This window comes from Neurospora crassa, linkage group VI (assembly GCF_000182925.2).
Source record: "Neurospora crassa OR74A linkage group VI, whole genome shotgun sequence".
Taxonomy (NCBI): domain Eukaryota; kingdom Fungi; phylum Ascomycota; class Sordariomycetes; order Sordariales; family Sordariaceae; genus Neurospora; species Neurospora crassa.
In genome coordinates, this window is record NC_026506.1 from 2,293,114 (window position 1) to 2,311,665 (window position 18,552).

The 18,552-nt window shown below is 50.7% G+C and overlaps 3 protein-coding genes and 1 non-coding gene across 4 annotated transcripts; 3 read left to right on the plus strand and 1 right to left on the minus strand.

The window, feature by feature from the left end:
- The first annotated feature begins 781 nt into the window (after positions 1–781).
- On the plus strand, positions 782–2,310 carry NCU17114 (hypothetical protein). Its single transcript, XM_011396794.1, has 3 exons — positions 782–1,083; positions 1,215–1,331; positions 1,755–2,310. The coding sequence occupies exons 1-3, from the start codon at positions 1,071–1,073 to the stop codon at positions 1,802–1,804; spliced, it is 180 nt and encodes a 59-aa protein (XP_011395096.1). The 5' UTR covers positions 782–1,070; the 3' UTR covers positions 1,805–2,310.
- Positions 2,093–7,668, minus strand: NCU03974 (hypothetical protein; the record flags this gene model as incomplete). Its single annotated transcript, XM_951466.3, has 4 exons — positions 2,093–5,077; positions 5,126–5,230; positions 5,280–5,511; positions 5,583–7,668. 4 exons carry the CDS (start codon positions 7,666–7,668, stop codon positions 2,620–2,622), a joined length of 4,881 nt encoding a protein of 1,626 aa, XP_956559.3. The 3' UTR covers positions 2,093–2,619.
- A 5,173-nt stretch (positions 7,669–12,841) lies between these two features.
- NCU03975 (zinc finger protein 58) lies at positions 12,842–17,909 on the plus strand. Its single transcript, XM_951467.3, has 5 exons — positions 12,842–13,258; positions 13,888–14,687; positions 14,939–15,804; positions 15,858–15,997; positions 16,055–17,909. Exons 3-5 carry the CDS (start codon positions 15,105–15,107, stop codon positions 16,766–16,768), a joined length of 1,554 nt encoding a protein of 517 aa, XP_956560.2. The 5' UTR covers positions 12,842–13,258; positions 13,888–14,687; positions 14,939–15,104; the 3' UTR covers positions 16,769–17,909.
- On the plus strand, positions 13,057–14,510 carry NCU14177. The gene is made up of 2 exons (XR_897981.1): positions 13,057–13,258; positions 13,888–14,510. It is a non-coding gene; the product is annotated as a ncrg54 (non-coding RNA).
- Positions 17,910–18,552: the final 643 nt, after the last annotated feature.

Here is an 18,552-nt window from a genome sequence, read left to right on the forward strand (position 1 = left end):
CAGAAGAACACACGAACTTTTTTTTTTTTTTCTTTTTTTCATCAAATGTAGCAACCCAAACTGAACTAATGAGCTCCGAAACAGGAGCACGGAAAGCGGTGTGGTCTAGAACTTTTTGTTACAAAAGAGTCTTCGTTCCGGTCCGGTTTTGCTCCCGCGATCCATTTCTGGCGGGGTCGCAGAGGTCCGAATCGAGACTACAGTCTTGGTACAGTATGGAGAGTCAATCAAACAAATGCCATATTCTGATTCGGACTGCTATCCGCCAGACGAGGCGGTATCGCTGAGCTGTTTCGTAGCCGCCAAGATAAGCTGCTGCTGTGCTGTGCTGCCTGACAAGCCAACGTTAAATCCGGGCCGTTGTATTCTACCTCTAGAGGTAGCTGCGGCATGTGTAGGACCAGTGGACTATATCTAGTATCCAGGAACTATCCTTTTCGTCGACTTACACAGTTCCCTTCCAGCGCCTTGTTGGCGGGACGGGCATGATTACAGCCACAGTGCTGTCAACGGTCACCATGTTGAAATTACGGTACACAAATATCAAATTTATGTTCTTGAATACATCTCTCTCAGTGTACAAGCCCAGCAAAGGTGTTGATGTTGTCAATAAATTTGTGTGAGATGTTCTGATAGATATCACGCCCGTTGTGTTTTGGCCAAGGCCTCTGGGGTTCCTCGGTGAGCTCTCAGCTCACTACACTCAGCTTGTTCCTCACCTTGCCTTCACCGATCCTACAAGTACACTAAACCGCGGGCAGCCACCTGCCAAGCCCAGCTAGGAGCGCACACGACCCACCCACAGCCCCACCACGGCCCACGCACCCCCGGCGGGCCGGCAGGCAAAATCTACAATCGCAATCGCAAGAAGCGCGGACGACCCGACGTCGATTGGAGAGCTTCCGGCGCAAAGACCGTGCTCCGTGAATCCGCCCGCCCTCCGCCCGCAGTTTGCGAACCTCTCCGTCCGGACGAGCCCCAGCCCGTCGCCCGTCGCCGTACCGCACTTGATCCAGTCCAGTCCAGGCGCGCCGTTGCACACCACAACAGCGCAACAAAAGTCGTTCAACATGGCGAAGAAGGGTAATCGACTCCATCCTCACCCGTGTGTCTGCAATTACTGCTTTGTTTTCCTAAAGGGAAAAGCGATGCAATGGGGAAACCGGAAACCGAAAACAGAAGACGATAGTTGCTGATAGGTAAACAACAAACAGCCAAGTCCCGCATCATTAACGTGCGCCTGATCTCAATGGCCATGACGGGTTATTTCTACACCTTCACCCGTCCCCGTACCTCGCTGCCTATGAGCATGCTGAAATACGATCCGATCGGTATGCGCATATCCTCTCCCCTCATTCCTATCTACCTCTTTCGCTTCCAACCACCTACATGATTGATTCGGCGGACACGACGACACGGGCATGATATGGAACTCTTTTTGGTTGCGGGCTTTCTCGATTTGCACGATTCGAAACACCCCAATACGCTTCGTCGAACGGACCTTGGGAAGCTCGCTTGGGACTGGGACTAGGACTGGGATCAGGCTGGGACGCAACAGTTCAAAGACTCGGACGATGGCATAACGTACGGACCTTCGAGAAAAGAAAAAAAAAAAAGCAACCAGCCAACCAACCGGCCAACAGAGAAGAGAGGAGGGGACGGAAGAAACACTTGCCTACGACAGACAATTTTTCCCAATCACGGATCTCGAAGAGGAAGGAATACCTACTAACCCTTTCGCCTCTCCACCATAGTTCGCCGCAAGGTCCTCTTCCTCGAACAGAAACGCAAGGGCAGGTCATAGATCGTTACTCGCCCCCGGGCCTAACGACCGTCGAACGACCGAGAGCCAGAGCGAGAACGCGGAGCCTGCGATACGGAATCAAAGAGCGTAGCGGCGAAGCAGCGACAAGTAAAAAGCTACAGCACCCCCTCCACGGATTACCACGTCACACCAAGTTACGATTTCGACCGGGTTGTGTTTCAAGCAGATCACCAGCAGACAATGGCCAGTGCTGGCGAGTGAGTTGGAGCTGGAGCTGGAGAGGGGGGTGGACCGGACCGGAACTGGACTGGATATATGGAGAAGAGAGGCGCAAGAATAAGATGGGGTCCCTCGTTCCATCCAGTCTCTGGTCGTGTATTATTACTGTACCACCGATCCATCAGTATATAACATCACCCTGTGAGTTATGGATTGGCACCATGGAGCGTTTGTTGCTTCTTCGCTCTACCGATGGGCCAGGTTGATTAGAGAATGTACAAGTCAAGAGATAAGCACAACGCCCCTCGGCCGTCGGCAATGCTGGGCGTGACCCAGGTTCACTGCCAAGTGGCTCTCCCTTCTCTTGTGTTGTGTGGTAAGGATAACTCTTCTATCGCGATCAGACAGTCTGTCATGACACCTCGACATCTTTGACTTTTCTTGCCATCGTACATCGCTTTATCTCATCTTTCTATATTTTCGTGGAAATCAAACTTTTCATTAGTCACAAGACCCGTCTCCCAACATTTTACAGGCGTTCTTTCACACTCTTCTCGTCGTATACATATTGAATCTCAATTCATTCGAAACACAGTCTCCAATCCACACAAATACGCCATGCATCGACATATGGATCATAACTTATTCCCAGGCGGAGGCAGAGGCAAGTCATCTCCGTCTTCTTTGTTTGCATTCTGCGAGAGGGTCATGGAGTCTTGGGTCTCATCATTGGCGCCCCCGTATCGCGAAAGTGGCTGGGACTGAGACCGTGATTGGGACTCGCCGTTCGTTTGACTGACCGAGTTGGTGTTTTCCGCAGGATCAACGGACCTTCTACTGCCATAAGTTCGAGTCGGTGCTGATCTGGGTGGCAAAAACCTGTTGGCACCGTTCATGACCTCGGGTAGGAGGCCAAATGAAGGCTTGAAGTTGATGGAAATCAATCCGTTTTCAGAAGGCTCAGAGCCTTCGCTCAACTTATCCAGGGCGTGACGGCTTCGGTAAATCCGTTGTGGTCGTACTATTCCGCGAGTTCCACGTTCATCTGAGCCGTTAGGAAGCGATGCTGAAGCTGGGGTAGAAGTAATGTCTTTGGTCGTACCCTTTCCCCCGGCCCCTTTCGAGTATCTCCCGCGCCGAAGAACTACAGGAGAATCCACGATATCATCAGGTTGTTTCCGCTTGTTAGGTCTTCCTGAAGCAGAGGCATCTGAAAAGTGGCCGGACGTAACTTCATGAGACACGGGATTTGGCTCCAAAAAAGCACCCGCACTTTCAGGGGGAGTTGCTGTGAAGGTTTCAAGTGGTCCGATTCTCCCAAACGCACCACTCCCCGAAGAATTGTCTATCAATTGTTCCCGAGATGCACTACGCGTCATTCTCTTCATGATCGATTTAGGAGGTGCAGCCTCTCTCCTCCTTGACTTTTCCTGGGCAACAGAGGGCGGTGGAGGCAAACGGACTTTGCGTATACCTTCCGTAGATGTTGGCCGTCGCACAGCAACCCTCCGTTCTTGATCCTGAAGGCTCATGACCACGCGATGTTGTAGGAACGGGGATGATGTCTCCTCCGTGTTTGGTGGAGTTGTTTTCGTGCCACTGACTCCATCTGGATCGCCACATTTGCTTTCTTGCAGTGGGTTTATTCCGATCTTGTTGCATGCATTGGCAAGTAATGCCTGCAGTTCACTTGCTGGTGCTCCTGTTTGATCAGCAACTCCACCTAGTGCTTGGAGCGGTTGGTGCTGCTTGTCGAGAATGGCCTGATATTTCGTTGATGCCATCTTCATTATCTGCTCTACAGCCCTGGGAATCTTTGACCATACCTCATCCATCGTTGTAGCGCTGTCGAACAGTTTTGGGCTTCCAGCATCTGAAGCAACAAATCCTTCCTTTACTGCCAGTTGCTCCATGGTAGTAAAGCACTCCTGCATTTTTTCCTCGCGTGTTTTCTCGATCAGCTGTACTTCCGAATATGTTGCTTGAAATTCGGCTGCTGTCTTCTGCCAACTGGCAAGCTCTTTCTCCAGGTCGATGATACGAGAAGAGCCCCGTTGCTGGAATTGTTCGAGTTCGAGTGACTTCGCCTTCAACTCCTCAGAAAGGGATGAGCATTTACTTTCCGCAGCAGCAAGCGTGACTTTCAAAGCCTCGATCTCATTGGTATGCTGTCTTTCAGTCTCTTGCAGCCCGGTGTAGTTTGCTTCAAGCTCGGCTGCCTTCTTCTGCCAAACAGCAAGATCTGCCTCCAAACCGCTGAGTCGAGTAGATCTCTGATGACGAGACTCGGCGAGATCGTCCGATCTTGTCTTCAATTCTTTAGCAAGAGATGAGCATTGGTTCTCAGAAATAGCCAGATTAGCCTTCAAAAGCTCGATTGTACGAGCATTCTGCCTTTTGGCTTCTTCCTCGCTGGCTCTCTCTTGTCGAAGTTGCGTCACTAGGTCGTCCAAGGCGTTCCTGTCGCTGCGTAACTGGGAGATCGTCTTGTTTAGTTCAGCAGTCTCCTTGTCCTTTTCTACAAGAAGTTCCCGACGGACAAGCTCTGTAGCTTTGGCGCTTTCTGACTGGATGGTCGCTTCTTTGTCCATGATCAGTTGATTGAGTTGTTGGACCTGTGAGCCAAACTGCTTGACCTCAAAGACGTATGCTTCCTCCTTTGATCGGATTGTTTTCTCGAGTTGTGAAATCGCTGTTGTTCGAGAGCTAACCTCTCCTTCCAACCGCTCGATTTCTGCTTGGGCGCGTTGGAGTTGTTGATTGAGCGGTTGGTTGTCCTCATGAGCGACTTCTAACTCCACAGCATGCGCCTGAAGTTGACTGAAGTGAATTTGTTGGTCCTCGAAGCGTTTTTTCATGTCTTTGAACTCCTGCTGGCAATTTTTGAGCGCCTCTTCCTTCTCGGCAATGCAACCAGAAAGCCTGCCAACTTCCGTGAGATTTTGGTTCAACTGTTGACTCAGAAGGTCCTTCTCGTGGCCTAAGTGTCTCAAAATCTTTTCCATATTGGCCTTGATGTCATCCGAGATTTGGGTGGTTGTTTTCTCGGTAGTGCCGGAAGCCTCCATGACAGCCTCAAGCTTTGACGTGATACTAAGGACGTCAGTACACAGGCAATTGATGGCCATCGAATATACTTACAGCTTCAATATTCCTTGTTGCTGGCTCTGTAGAGTTGACAGCACTTGAGGCTGCTCTGACACCGTTTTGGAAACAGACCCAACTTGTTCGGCAATCTGACCAAGTCTATCGAAATTAGCTCAAGTAGATGTAATGTTCCATCTGAAATACTCACCGGGTCCCGATTGCGTCGTCGGTTTTTACTTGTCTCTGGATTGCCTGTACATTTTGTTCGTCCATCTTGCCCATAATGTCATTTTGCCGAGACCGGAGCGCTTCGAAGCCTTCATTGGTGATCTTAAGGGTCTCAAGCTGCTGTGAAAGCATTTTCACAACTTTCTTTTCGTGGCTCAGTTCGGCGTCTTTTTGCTCTATCTGGCGTGTGAGGGCGTCGATCTGGCCGTACACTAAGGAGTCCGTCAGAATTTGTCGCTCGAGCAACGCAAATCTTACCTACATATCGAGGTGTCCTGTCTACATTGACCGACTGTCTGGCGAACTTTTTCAAGCATTTGTTGCCGTATTATCTCTGTCTTCTGTAGCATCTCTTCCAAGGCAGCACCGTGACTGCGTTCGGTCTCCCGAACCTCCCTGATAGCCTTCTCCCACTGCGACTTAGACATGAGGTATAGCTTTTGTTGTTCCTCAATCGCTGCATTCAGGTGGTCTTTGACTTTGTGATATTTTCCTTCTGCTTTTGAGCCTCGCTTTGCGGTAGCTTCAAGCACTGCCTCCACCTCTGTGATCTTCTTGGCCATTTCCCCTTTGGAATATTCGAGATCTTCAATTTTCTGGGTCTTTTCACCATTGGAGTGCTCCAGATTTCGGATCTCGCTGGCTTGCTCCTCAACCCGAGAAATGTATTCCTCGGCCTCATGTTCACGCTTCTTGATTGCTTTCTTGAGCTGCCTGATGTATTTGTGATACCTCTCCCTCAGCTCCTGCCTGGTGGAGTTGTGCTGAGTAGTGAATCGGTTGAGAACCCCAGCCAAATCTTTTGTAAATTCTTGGCTGATCTTGACGCTCATGTTGTTGTTGGCCGGGCTCGATCTTATTATCTCGCTCCCGGGTGTACTCGTGATATCGATTATATCCGACCTCGCAGTTGTGGAGACGGCTGCCCTTCTCCTGGACACATTTGAGCCTTCCAAATGTGGCCGAGAATTCTGTTCGTATGCAGTTTTAGGATCCCTCGATGTGTGCTGTTTGTGTAAGCGAGCGGCCGATGCAGCTGCCCGGCGACGGATTGGAGAAACAGCTTGAGGCTTCGAAGAAGAGTGCGCCTTTCCAGCTCCTCGTTTGGATGGTTTGCCTGAGCCAACGGTGTTCGCGTCCAAGACATCATGTGATGTATGGAACTTTTGGCGGCTTTTGTTGGACGGTTCTTCTTGATGGAGAGACTCAAAGTGTGAGCTAGTGCTTTTGGGCTGCCGACTGGCAGGGTAGTCGATAGATCTGACATGTGCCCCTCTAGACTCCACGTTGACAGCGTCCTCGGTCTCGGGGTAACCGGAATGACTATAGTCGCTCATGTGAATGTCTTGGTGGTGAGACGTGTCAGTATGTGACAGTCTGACATTGTGTTTCATGCTAGTGCTCGAGGGTGAAGACTGATCTTTTGACTGGCCGTCTCTTTTCTCAGAATGATACTCCCCATCAAGGGCAATCCCTGTCTCATTGAATGCCGGAAACTGATGACGATCACTGCTGATATCTACTTCGTCAACAATTGCGGCATGATTTCTGTGTTGTTGTAAGGGTCTCGACGCATTGACGGCAGAGGCTCGATGGTTGGTTTGTGAGCGGGAGTCACCCGGTTCCTGGTCTGACGTAAAATGCCGACTATTCTTCACATGCGGTACACTGATGTGTGGCCCTGATAGGGGCAATGCGACCTTTGAAGGTCTTTGGGCGGACGGTGGGGACGCATCTACAGAAGGAGGTCCCCTTGGTGGAGGGCGAGTGTCAACCGTCCGTTTCGGACGTTGTTCAGTGTCTTGCGCTCTGTGTTCATGGACAATGACGGAGCCCGGATGGTCTGTTGTCTCAGGAGGGAGCCGGTCGCGTGCAGAGACAACATTGTTGCCAGTCCTCTCCTCGATTTGCCTCCCTGGCCCTGGTTCTTGTAGAGGAAACGGGAGTTGTCGACTTTTGCTGTCTTTGCTAGCTGGCTGGGAAGCCACAATTGGTGATTGAGTACTCTGATAGAGTGGTATAGGATTCTTTAACTGCTTCGTGAATTGTCCTGGGTTGATCTGGAGCGGAGGACCGAACTGGAATTCTTGGTCAAGTTCGGAAGTCTTTCTCATCTTTGGTCTTTCGATCAGCCCCATCTCCTCGGGAGCAAGTGGCAAGCTCCTGGGCGTCTCTTGAATGATATCTTGTGACGTCTGTGATTTGTCATGGTATGCAGCGTTGTGTTCTGAGTTGGGGCTCGTTGTACCGGAGTATGGTATTTGATTACCGCTGTCGAGTTGCGCATGTTGATAGCTTGTCGGTCCGACGGGTGCATTGTCCTCCAAGTTCTCAAACTTGAAGGGTCTCGTGCGAGGTGGGTGATCCATATTAGACAGCTTGGCGTAACTCGAGCATTTAATCGATCGCGAAGGTGGTGAAAGGGAGGATATCGGACAATATTGGGCTCAACAGCAGAAATAGTGGTGGAGAAGAGGCCGAATATAACGAACGAGGAGTGCTACAAGAACAGGACGTATAGTGGTAGAGCTCGAAATAGTATGAAGCCTTGGAGCCAAGACAATCTCATGGAAGCAACCGTGAGAACAGAGAAACAACTGGGGAATACCGAATGATGATGGACGTCAGGTAGAGAACTGAAGTTCCGGTGTGATCCGGGTACTTCCACTTGTTCCCAGTCACAATTGGGTCACAAGGAAGTACGCGGGAACGAAGAGGCTGCATCAAATGCTTCTTACCAGCCAAGTCGGCGACTGCTTGGTCTTTCAGACTTACTCACTTCGTACCTTCCAGGTTTCCTTGAAGGCGAAGATTAGGTAGGTACCTCTAGTGTTCGTTGGCAATGCTTGAGTCGGTGGAAGGTAGGTACCTAGGTAGTCTGGGAAGTCATTAGGACGAGAGCACCTTCTTAACGTCGAATATTATCAAAAGACGGAAGGTTCGACCCAGATTCGACCTCCCATGATGAACTGTGTGCTGCCACTACCACTACAGTACTACTATACCATTCGCGATCCCGCTCGTCCCCCGATGATATGAGATCAATGAGTGGTCATCCTGTTCCGTCCCAACTGAACTTGTACATCGCACGTACAGCACTTGCCTACTTCGCGATCTCAGACCTTTCCTCTCGCGAAAAGACCCCATGGAGTTTAACTCGGGGACACCATTGGCTGTTTTAACCTCAAGAAAAACGAAATAAGAATTAAGATGGATGACCTCGCTACCCACGATGCCTCCATATCGACCCGTGTGTGTAGAAAACGAAACTTGCGAAACGATTGGTGTATCAACCAAGATCACTCGTATCGATCATTGGGACTGGTGCACTACACCACTCCTCTCGATCGCCGCTTTCCCACTCGACTGTTAGAGAGTGATGCTTGTGAGATACTGGCTTTCACCCTGTGCAGCCTAGGTACGTACCACTACAGCAGTACCTTCCACTGGTAAGTACCATCCAAATGGCATGGTCGAGGTGCCCCAGCACTAACTCCTTGGAGGTACCTGAGTTAAATACCCCTAGACAGGGAAGGAGCGACCTCCCATCGAGATAACTCCCGTCTCGGATCTGAACCTCTTTTCCTGAGGAACACCTACCGTGACGCTAGGTAGCGAGTCGACCAAATAGGTACTACCTGGCGCTCTCTTCAATCCGAGCATGACGTCACTTTATCATAAGGAGATAGAGCATGACATATGTGGTTAGCGACCTCATTACCTAAACTTCAAAGAAAGCTTGCCTAAAGCTCATGTTTCGTGGTGAGAATGAAACAAATGGTCAAGGTCGATCCAAATGAGCCTGGATGTTCGCATCCCCTATTTCAAGCTCTCTTTCATCGCACCGCTGCAGTGTATGGTCTAACGAAAACGGAAACAATCCGTGTCATTTCGGAGAATTGTTGTGATTCAAGATGCCACATGGCACCGCACCTCAGTGGGTAAGTGTAGTCAGTTACAAAAAAAGATCCATGCCGGGCTCCGGGATTGCGGTGTGGTATTGTGGTTCCCCTTTTTAGGAGGTCGAGAAATGACGTACCGACCAAAACACTGTTCCGCATGTCGAACGTGGTCGGTCACGGATGTCACGGACCATTTGGTTGGTTTCTCGGTCGTCGGACCAGTCGGGACCCTGTCGGTGGCCGGGGGGAGAGCGTGGAAAGCGAGAACGTGGTCGAGCGGTCGACAAAGTGATGACAGGTGGGCCCGGGCCGGGGCTCGTCCAGATCCGCAATATCTCGGCAGTCGTGAAACGAAGTGTCCGTGTCGGCGTTAAACGTTGGGGAATGCCAGCCAAACAGACATTTGGGAATCTCACCACATTTCTTCGAGACTCTCTATTTTTAGCCATATCAGAAAGTGGAAAGCGGGAAACTGACTTCTCTTCTCCCCCAGCTTCGGCGATACCGACAATCTGGATACGAGTGATTCAGCACTGCTTTTTACCATGCTTCGGCGCAATCGGTAACGGATCTTGGCATGTCGATCGGGGTTGAAGCCTTCGAAAAGGGGTGTTCAAAACCCGAATCTGTCGGTACGAATCATTTTCTGACCGAGACTTCTGACATAGATTACAGGTCACCGATGATATTGTGAGTGGTGACGGGTATGGAATTGGACCCTTGTGATGGTTGTAGTGTTGAACTCAACGAACTGTCAAGGGAGAAGGGGGTTCATGCGACAGAATCATACTCCTACCTAAAGACCATGTTGAGATGGCTGCATAGACAGAAAATGGGTTGTTCACCGCTAAATGAGTTTCATGTCCCCCAGACCGATAGTTCGTGTATCATTGAAATGCCCCGAGTCCAGTGTATGTTGTTGTCGAACCTCCCAACGCGCAGAAACCCAGCTCTGGAAATGGTCAGCCAGATTCTGTCCCTCTGAAATAGTGGGGCACGCATGCTGTTGTTCTCCAGCTTCTGGCAGCCGGCGGGAATAGCTGGTCTGAGCCCATACAATGGGGAAAAGAACTAGCGATCGCTCGTGGGAAGCATCACGAACGATTCATCTAAAAGGGAAAAGGAGCGTGGTTGGGTGTTGATCTTCCCATGCGGCAGATCAGCATCTGATGTACAGTTTCATCAGAGAAGAAGGTTGGGTCATCTGAGACTTGAGGGCGGGGTTCTACTAACACATCTATGACACTAAAACAACACCTCATGCCGCTTGCCGAAACATCTCCGTGTCGAGCCCACTAGCAACGTCCGTTGAACCGTCTTTGACGACTAGGCTACCAAATATTTGACGATATGAACCATTCTTCCCGCGACTTTGGGTTGCGGAAAGTACGAAAGGCGTGTGGCCAGCTATTATGATCTTTCCAATCTGTTCTACATTTGTGTTAATGTAACGCGGCGTGAGAAACTACGATATCCATTGGCTGTCTCGATCGATTGTTTGAGATTCTAATTATTATTGACTATCTAGCATGGGTTCTTTGTAGTGTACATTGTTTTTCTCAGCTGACGGTAACAGGAGATTGGTTGGAGAATGGAGCTTTGCCCAGAGTTGACAGAATTGGGTGGGCATCCATCTTGTGTGGCATGAACCAGGGGTCCACCTGATAGAACGATCATCGACCGCTGGAAGCTTTCGAAACGTTCTGTGCTCCGTGTGCCTGTCCATGTGCCCCCCTAGAACGTCGGCCTGCCCTGGTAATCTCGCCCGGTCCTGAGTGCATGGCTTGCCTGGTTCCGAACTGCCGCCCTCCACGTTTCCATGGATCCAGGCGTGCTTGTCAGTTACCCAGATACTATTTGGGGCTCATTTCAAGATTTATCGTGGTGTCGATCAGAGGCCGCTATGTCGGATTTGTTCCTGTATTGTGTGTCATCTCCTCCTTTGATCATTTTCTCTCATCTAGATGCAATACCCACCTCATCTTGGCACTAATCTGTGATGGAAAGGGTCTCTGGGCAGTAGCTACAATGGCTGCGTGAGAAGATGGATGCGACTTGCATCAAGAGCCACCATGGATTGCCGCGAGGCGAGGTGCATCATCCAAAACAAGCGGAAATCATGGGGCTTCTGGAAGCCTTCTCGAAACCTTCCTCAAGAGGACAAGTTTCAATCTCTCGCCAATCTCAAGTACCACAACAGCGCCTCCGCTACCCCCTGTCCAGGAACCCACGGCGTGTGAATGGCAGTCCGTCCACAGGAGCGCCATTCTTTTCGGTGCAACCACCCGAAATGTCCATTTTATGCAAACAGGAAACGGGCTTGGCTGGCTTGTTGAGCAGGCTCCTCCACCAACGTCCATTCATTGCGAAAGAAGTCACGACGAGAACGGGACAGGCCAGCCTCGAGCCTTCTCATCTGTCATTCTCCAGCCGTGAGCTCGCGGCTGTTTCACTGTGCTGTAGCCTGGTACAAGGGGGAAAATACATCCGGGTACTATCACGACATGATGGCAAACGACGGGGCATGCAGCCTACGTAGATTGAAGCAGGCGTCGAATATCTAATACTACCCATGCATGGCGGCGAGGTCCGAGTGTCCTCGAACGTACTGACTATGCTGTAGGTATGCCTTTTGATGATAGCGATCATAACCGACAGGTCCAGTCCAGACTCGATGCATACCAATGCGCCGATGTGTGAACATTGCAATCGATGATGACGCAGACACATGTAATGAAAAGTGCGCAGCAAACTCGCGAAATCAGTCACTGAACCGGCCCTCGAAAAACTCGATGCGACCGACCCTTATAACCACGAGGCCCGAGCTCAACGCGCTTTACTAACAATCGAGTTCAGCAGTTTCTGGCATGTGTGCGTACCCGTCGGTAGAAGCATCTTGGGTAACATGAGATCGCAAGGGCAACCTCATTGTTTAGATGGTTCAAGACCGGTAGAGATTATCTGAGCATGGGTAGCAACAGTAAAAGTTTGACCTGGTCAGTTACCGCTTAACATCCTGCTTCTGGCTAATGATAGCACCTTGTCTTGGTGATTCTGATGTTAGTGTTTCGTTTGGCATGTCCGACTCCTCAGCAAGGTTGAAAAAGGTCGACAGTTGACATGGACTCGATATGGACATGCCTTGCAAGCTGGGAACCCTTGGTGAGGATTAGGGTTGAGCTGCCAAGATGCTTACACAGACTCTCGCATGCCAATTCCCTCTCATCTGAATTGTAGAGATTCACTCTATCCGGATGTCCGATTGTGCGTGACTGGTGAACTGGTCGACTGGTTTTGTACTTGCAGCGGGTTTCATGGTTTATTGCGCGTGCCGCATAGGAATCGGATGATAAATGGACTCGAGATCCGTAGCGTAGAGGTAGCTAGTGTACATTACACAACCTCACAGCTACTAGCTCTGCCAGCTGCGTTTGGGAGGGACGTGCTCCTCTTTGGCCGACATCCTTGACTCTATCAGCTGTCTGACAGCTGCGGAAAAATAACGCACGGACAGGTTTGGCAAAGCCAAATATCGGGTGGAGACATGCCGCGCTGCCAAGCCACAAGGGCAGGGAAGATTTACTTTAGCAACCACCCGTCGTTAGTGCCACTCATTGACTCCATTTCCCGCGCAGCCGTTTCGATTTTACTTTTTTTTCTGCTGGCCCTTCGTCTTGGCACTGGCAGCCCCGATTCCACCGATTTATTTTTCGACCGTGCCCACCACAACCTATCCAACTATCCACCCACACACGGCCACACGCACGTCCAGGACTCCCGGGCGGTCAAGCGACTTTTGCGACACGGCGCTCCATCATCCATTGTCTCTTTAACATCGATTACATTCCACCGTACGTCAAATTTTCCCAGCGGCTCGATTTTTTTTTCTGCGAGTTGTTTTGCCCCCGCGACGCATTTTTCTCGCACCTCCAAACCCGCGCGCTCATTCCACGTCACCCTGTTTAGGCGGTTCGTCGTGTTGCATTGAAACGCGGTGCTTCGTACTCCATCGTGACGGAAGACACACGGATCTCACGAATATCAAAGTGCCAAAGAGGTACGTGCTTCTCATTTGCACTCATGTCAACAAAGTGGTCCGAGCATCGTCAAGTCCGCAGTAGCACCTTTCACCTACCCCCGTCGCCCTGTTACCACTACGGACTACTAGTAGTGGGAGTTGCCCAGCGCGGTACAAGACGTGCTGCTTCGGCTTCAGCTTCAAGTTCCTTGAACGAACAAATCACCCGAGCGACTTCGATCTTTTTTTTTTTGCCCATCCCTATTCCTCGACCCTCCAATTGCACCACCGGTGGCCAACGCGCGTTTGTATCTTCTCGTCCCGGAGCTGGCTGTTTGCATTACTTTCGCAGCTTTTAGCAGGTCTCGCTGCACTGTCTCGGTGTCTGCCTATCGGCTCATCGGACATCGATATTTAAACACACGCTTTTTGGTCAGCGCGCTTGCCTTTCACTACCTGCATCGCCCTCTTTGTCATTCTCTCCGTTGCCCCTAAAAAGATACATCTATCTTGTGGCAGTTCCCAAACCACCCTGCGGTGCTTACTCGACTATTACTATCGCTCGTCTTTTCAGCACCGATAGATACAACTCTTGCCATTTTTCGATTGTGCCGCTTTCCGTCCAACCTGATCGGAACCCCAATAGCTAACTTGCATTTCCTCCCTAGCTCCCAGGAGCTGTCACTGGTCCACACTACGACAATCGACAATCCCCAGAACGGTCCGAAGGCCACACAGTATCGTGCACGTACTTTGTCGGTTCGAGTTATCAATAACACGACGCAGCTACCACGTGCGAACGACCAGCGATTGTTTAAGCGCAGGACATAAAGCTCGAGCTGTCAGTACAACCGTCGGTGCTCAGCAACAGTTGTTTTGTCGGTCGTTTTGAGCTCGCAAAGCTAAGGCCTTCGCATAAGTCTTCTCTTTGAGCGGCAAGAGACAGGTCACTTCGAACTTATCATTAGAAGCTCGTCTACTACGATTTGCTCGGGCCATTTGTTTGGCGGTTCATCCTGCATCGCGACATCGGCGTTTCCGTCCTTTCGCAAAGAGCCCAGCCTATACCCGTAGCTAACGGAGAAAGCGGAGCGTCTGTGACCCACTTGCCTTATCAACTGACGGACCCGGAAATTTCGGTCACGATCTCTTGAGATTTTCTTCACGCTCGTAGAACGAACGGGCTGTGCGGCGAATCTCGAAATTCGATCAGCAATCGGGATACTGCGACGGTGCAACGACTAGATTGACGTCGTCATATTTGGGTATTGATCGGTGGTCAGGGCGTCCCGCGTGTAAAGGACCCTGGTTTGCATCGCACTTGAACCGTGCACGATTCACCTCATCGAACCTTCAACGACAAGCCATATTCGGTTTCAAGAATCGGCCTTAGATATCAAGCCCAATAAGACGAGACAGCCAGTATACTTCTGCGGTCTTCTTCTAAAGCTTCTGGCTTACTCCCGAGGTAAGAATTCTCATGTTCGTCTCTCGTTATTTGCCATATTTCCTTTCCCTCCTCATCGTTCAAGTCCCGGCAGGTGCCGAAAGAAATGTTGTATTTCATGCTTCCAGGGCCACCTGGAGACGTGTGCAGGGTCCACGGCTTGCCAAGTCCCAATCAACTGTTTTGGCATCTCCTTGAGCATTTAGATCCATTTTATAGAGCTTGCTCACCGCTCAAGTCACCATCGACCGCCTGCTGACCACTCGCTATAGCTCGTATCTATATCAGGGACAGCACTTGATTATCCTGCAGTTGTCTGCCATACGAAAGATCAGGGTCTAAACTTGCCATACAGCTGTGCGGAGGTTTACCTTGACAGACAAAGAATACCCTGCACATTCCTTGGAACGATACTCTCGGGATTAGTCGACATTCAAAATGTCAGAACCGGAATCTGCTACCGCCGCTATGGGAATCGGTAGCGTACTCAACACTAAGGGCGCCCAGGCTAGTGCCGCTCTAGCACAGGCGGCTCAGGCTGCTCAGATCGCGCAACCGACACAGCAGCTTGAACAATCTGCTCCTGTTCCCCAACTAGCTACACCTGAACAGCAACCCTCGCAACCGCTCACACAACAGCAACCTATGGAGCGTGCCAGCTCGCCGCACGCTTCCGTGAAATTCGAACCCAGCATGTCCTACCCTTCGCCGACCGGTATGGGGACCGCAATGCCCGTTTCCACTGTTCCTAGCGCACACATGGCCCCGGGTGGACAAATGGCTACCAACCCGCAGATGGTTCCCAACAATCAGATGGCCCCCAATGCCCAAATGGGCCCCAATCTCCAGATGGCGCCCAATTCACAAATGGCTCCTAATGCTCAGATGGCTCCCAGCGGACAGATGGCTTCTAGTGCTCAAATGGCTCCCAATGCTCAAATGGCGCCTGCACCGATGGGCATTCCTGCTATGCCTACTGTACCAGGAGTCCCGTCAAACAACGGAATGGTACCTTCTCTTCACCCTTCTTACAAGCCTCAGGTCGAGGGAGGTGCGCCACCAGGACCGCCTCCCAAGGCCTACGCGTGTTCCACCTGCGCCAAGGCTTTTGCACGGAGAAGTGATCTTGCTCGTCACGGTAAGTAACCATCAGTTTTTCCCTTTGTCATAACTCTGCTAACTATTCTGCAGAGCGAATTCATAGCGGTATTCGTCCTCACGTGTGCGATTATCCCGGCTGCGGGAAACAGTTCATCCAACGATCAGCCCTCACCGTCCACCAGCGCGTGCACACTGGAGAGAAGCCCCACCAATGCGAGAGGTGCGGCAAGGTAAGATACTTAAGTCTCAAAGGCCACAGCGAGACAAACATACTAACGGCGCCACAGCCCTTCAGCGACAGCAGTTCTCTTGCGCGTCATCGTAGGATCCATTCCGGAAAGCGTCCTTACAAGTGCCCGTACATGGATTGCCAGAAAACGTTCACCCGCCGGACGACACTGACGAGGCACCAGAATCACCATACTGGCACTGTTGAGGAATCTGCAAAGGCTACGGCAGAAGCTCTTGCCAGGGGAACGTTGGCACGGACTAAGGAGCGATCGGAGAGCGAGCAGATCTCCAATCAAGCGACACCCATGACCACTCCCTCACCGGCACAGCGGCCCTTGTCCTTGTCACCAAGTGCGGGATTGGCCAACATGGAGATGCAGTATCTGCAAACCAATACACTCCCGGCGCATCTTCGTGGGGACGTTCACGTTTCCAATGCACCAACGACCTCGCCCGGTTACAGCAACGGACTGACCCGACCCACGTCGCACCCTACCGGGTATGTTCCTCCCGCAACAATGGAGCCAACCGTTGAAACTCAGCAAGGATCCGGGAGTGCGGCCGGCAGTCCTCAGATTGGAAGTGCAGGTTGGGCGTCTCCTGGGGGTGTCGGATCTCCAGCTCAAAGCCCCAGCGGTAACGGCTATGTCTATCCGGATCCAGAACCTTTTCCTGGCGCCAGTGCCGGTCAGATGTTCTACGACAGCGCGGTTGGGACTGGGAGACGTCTCGGGAGCGGGGAGCCACAGAACCCTTCCTATCATACTTAGTGCCATTTGATTGAAGGATCGTGGCCCGGACTCCCTTGTCGGTTCCCAGGATCAGAGCACCTATAGTAACAGCTTAGTCTGTTTTGATCCAGTACCCTAGCTAGCCGGTATCGAGCAATGTCCTGCCAGATCGCGGTTAGGCGAAAAGCGTGGAACGGCAGAATCCGTGTTATAATAGGAGGGGTTGGAGTATTGGTTGGAACTTGAGTTTCAACCTGTATCTCTGAATTGGGGGAGCCTTTGAGGGTATGGAAACCAAATTTTTCCATGGCTCAGAGGAGAGAACCTTCCAACAAGATTTCCACCTTTGTTTTATCTCCCTGGTGTTTTCTGTTAATCCATATCTCGAAAAGAACGATAGGTTTTGCATGATGGTAGGCTCGACAGGAAAAAGCGGGTATCATTAAGTTTTCTTTCTCCTTGACAAATAAACACGGTCTGGACCGGAGTGGACTATTCTAATGACGCCGATGGCGAAAAATGGCAGCGCCTCTTCTCTTCCGCTTTTCTGTTCTGTCCCTCTTCTCTCTATTGGCTTGCAGCACATCCCTAGCCGGTCAATTCACGCCACATTGCGCCTGCAAATCCTTGCATTAACCATTTTGAATCGACTTTCTGTTACAACTGGACAAGGGAAACAACGTTTTTTCATACCGTCGGGGAATGGTGTTGTATCAGGTTCATTGCGGGTCAGTCCTGGGCTCTGGGTCATTTCAGCAGCATGGTTCGGTGTGGGTTCTTCTGGAATTTTCTTTTTTTCTTTTTGTTTTGCCCTGGTTTCGTGAACTCAGGACAGCAGATTGCTGCTCTAGTCTGGTTCCAATCAATCTTTTTGGCCTTTTCGCAACCCTTCGTTGGGTTCGGAAATAGGGCAATTGGCAAGGTCTTTGGTCATTGGTGTTCAAGGCAATTTGGTTCTTTAGATCTATCTCGACCTTGTCGTCACCCTCCTTCTGAGTGATCAGTTCAGAGTGAAACATGTCAGGGTGTTATATGGGCGCTAGAGAAAGCAGCGTAGCAATTATAGATTTTGCATCTTGCGGCCATTGCATCTTTTTCCATCATTTTACCCGGATCTTCTGGTTATGGAATTGTACGTTGCGAGGCCGCAAAGCGACTGATGGTACTTGGTGAAATGAGAGCGCATACGTATTCGGTACGAGTATTTGTACATTGAATGCACTTTTTTTCGATTCTGTACATGGCGTGCTTCTGACTTGGATGAGGATGAGAAGGGGCACTCGTGCGTTGTCCAACACTCACAACAAGAGGATAAAGCTCCGGACAGACAGTGCAAATTCCGCTGGTAAAGGCGAACTATTGCGTCTTGTAGCGGGGCGGCCGCAAGAGTAAACCGAACACCAAAGGTCCCATATCGCTCCCCTTGGCAAGGAGAATGCTGTGGAAAATCCGTGATATGCCTTGTAACCAGTGGAAGCGCACTGGGCGAATCTTTGATGCAGTACCGTATTGACTCGGGGCACTGAGTTTTAGGTTCCAAGGTCTGACTGGCAGAATCTATGTGTTAGTTGCCTTAGGGTTTGGGTTTTGGTAGAGAATTCGAGCATATGCAATACTAGAGGTGCCTCAAATGTACAGATTATGCTTGATTTCCAGGGAACCTAAAACCCAGTGCCCCGAGTCAATACGGTAGACGTGTTTAATTTTGCTCAAATGGTGTACACATGTAAGAAAGATGAGCAAACGCAATGCGCCCAAGAGTGCCCCGAAGGTGTGATGTACCGCAAAGACTCGGGGCATGGGGTTTTAGGTTCCCTGGATAT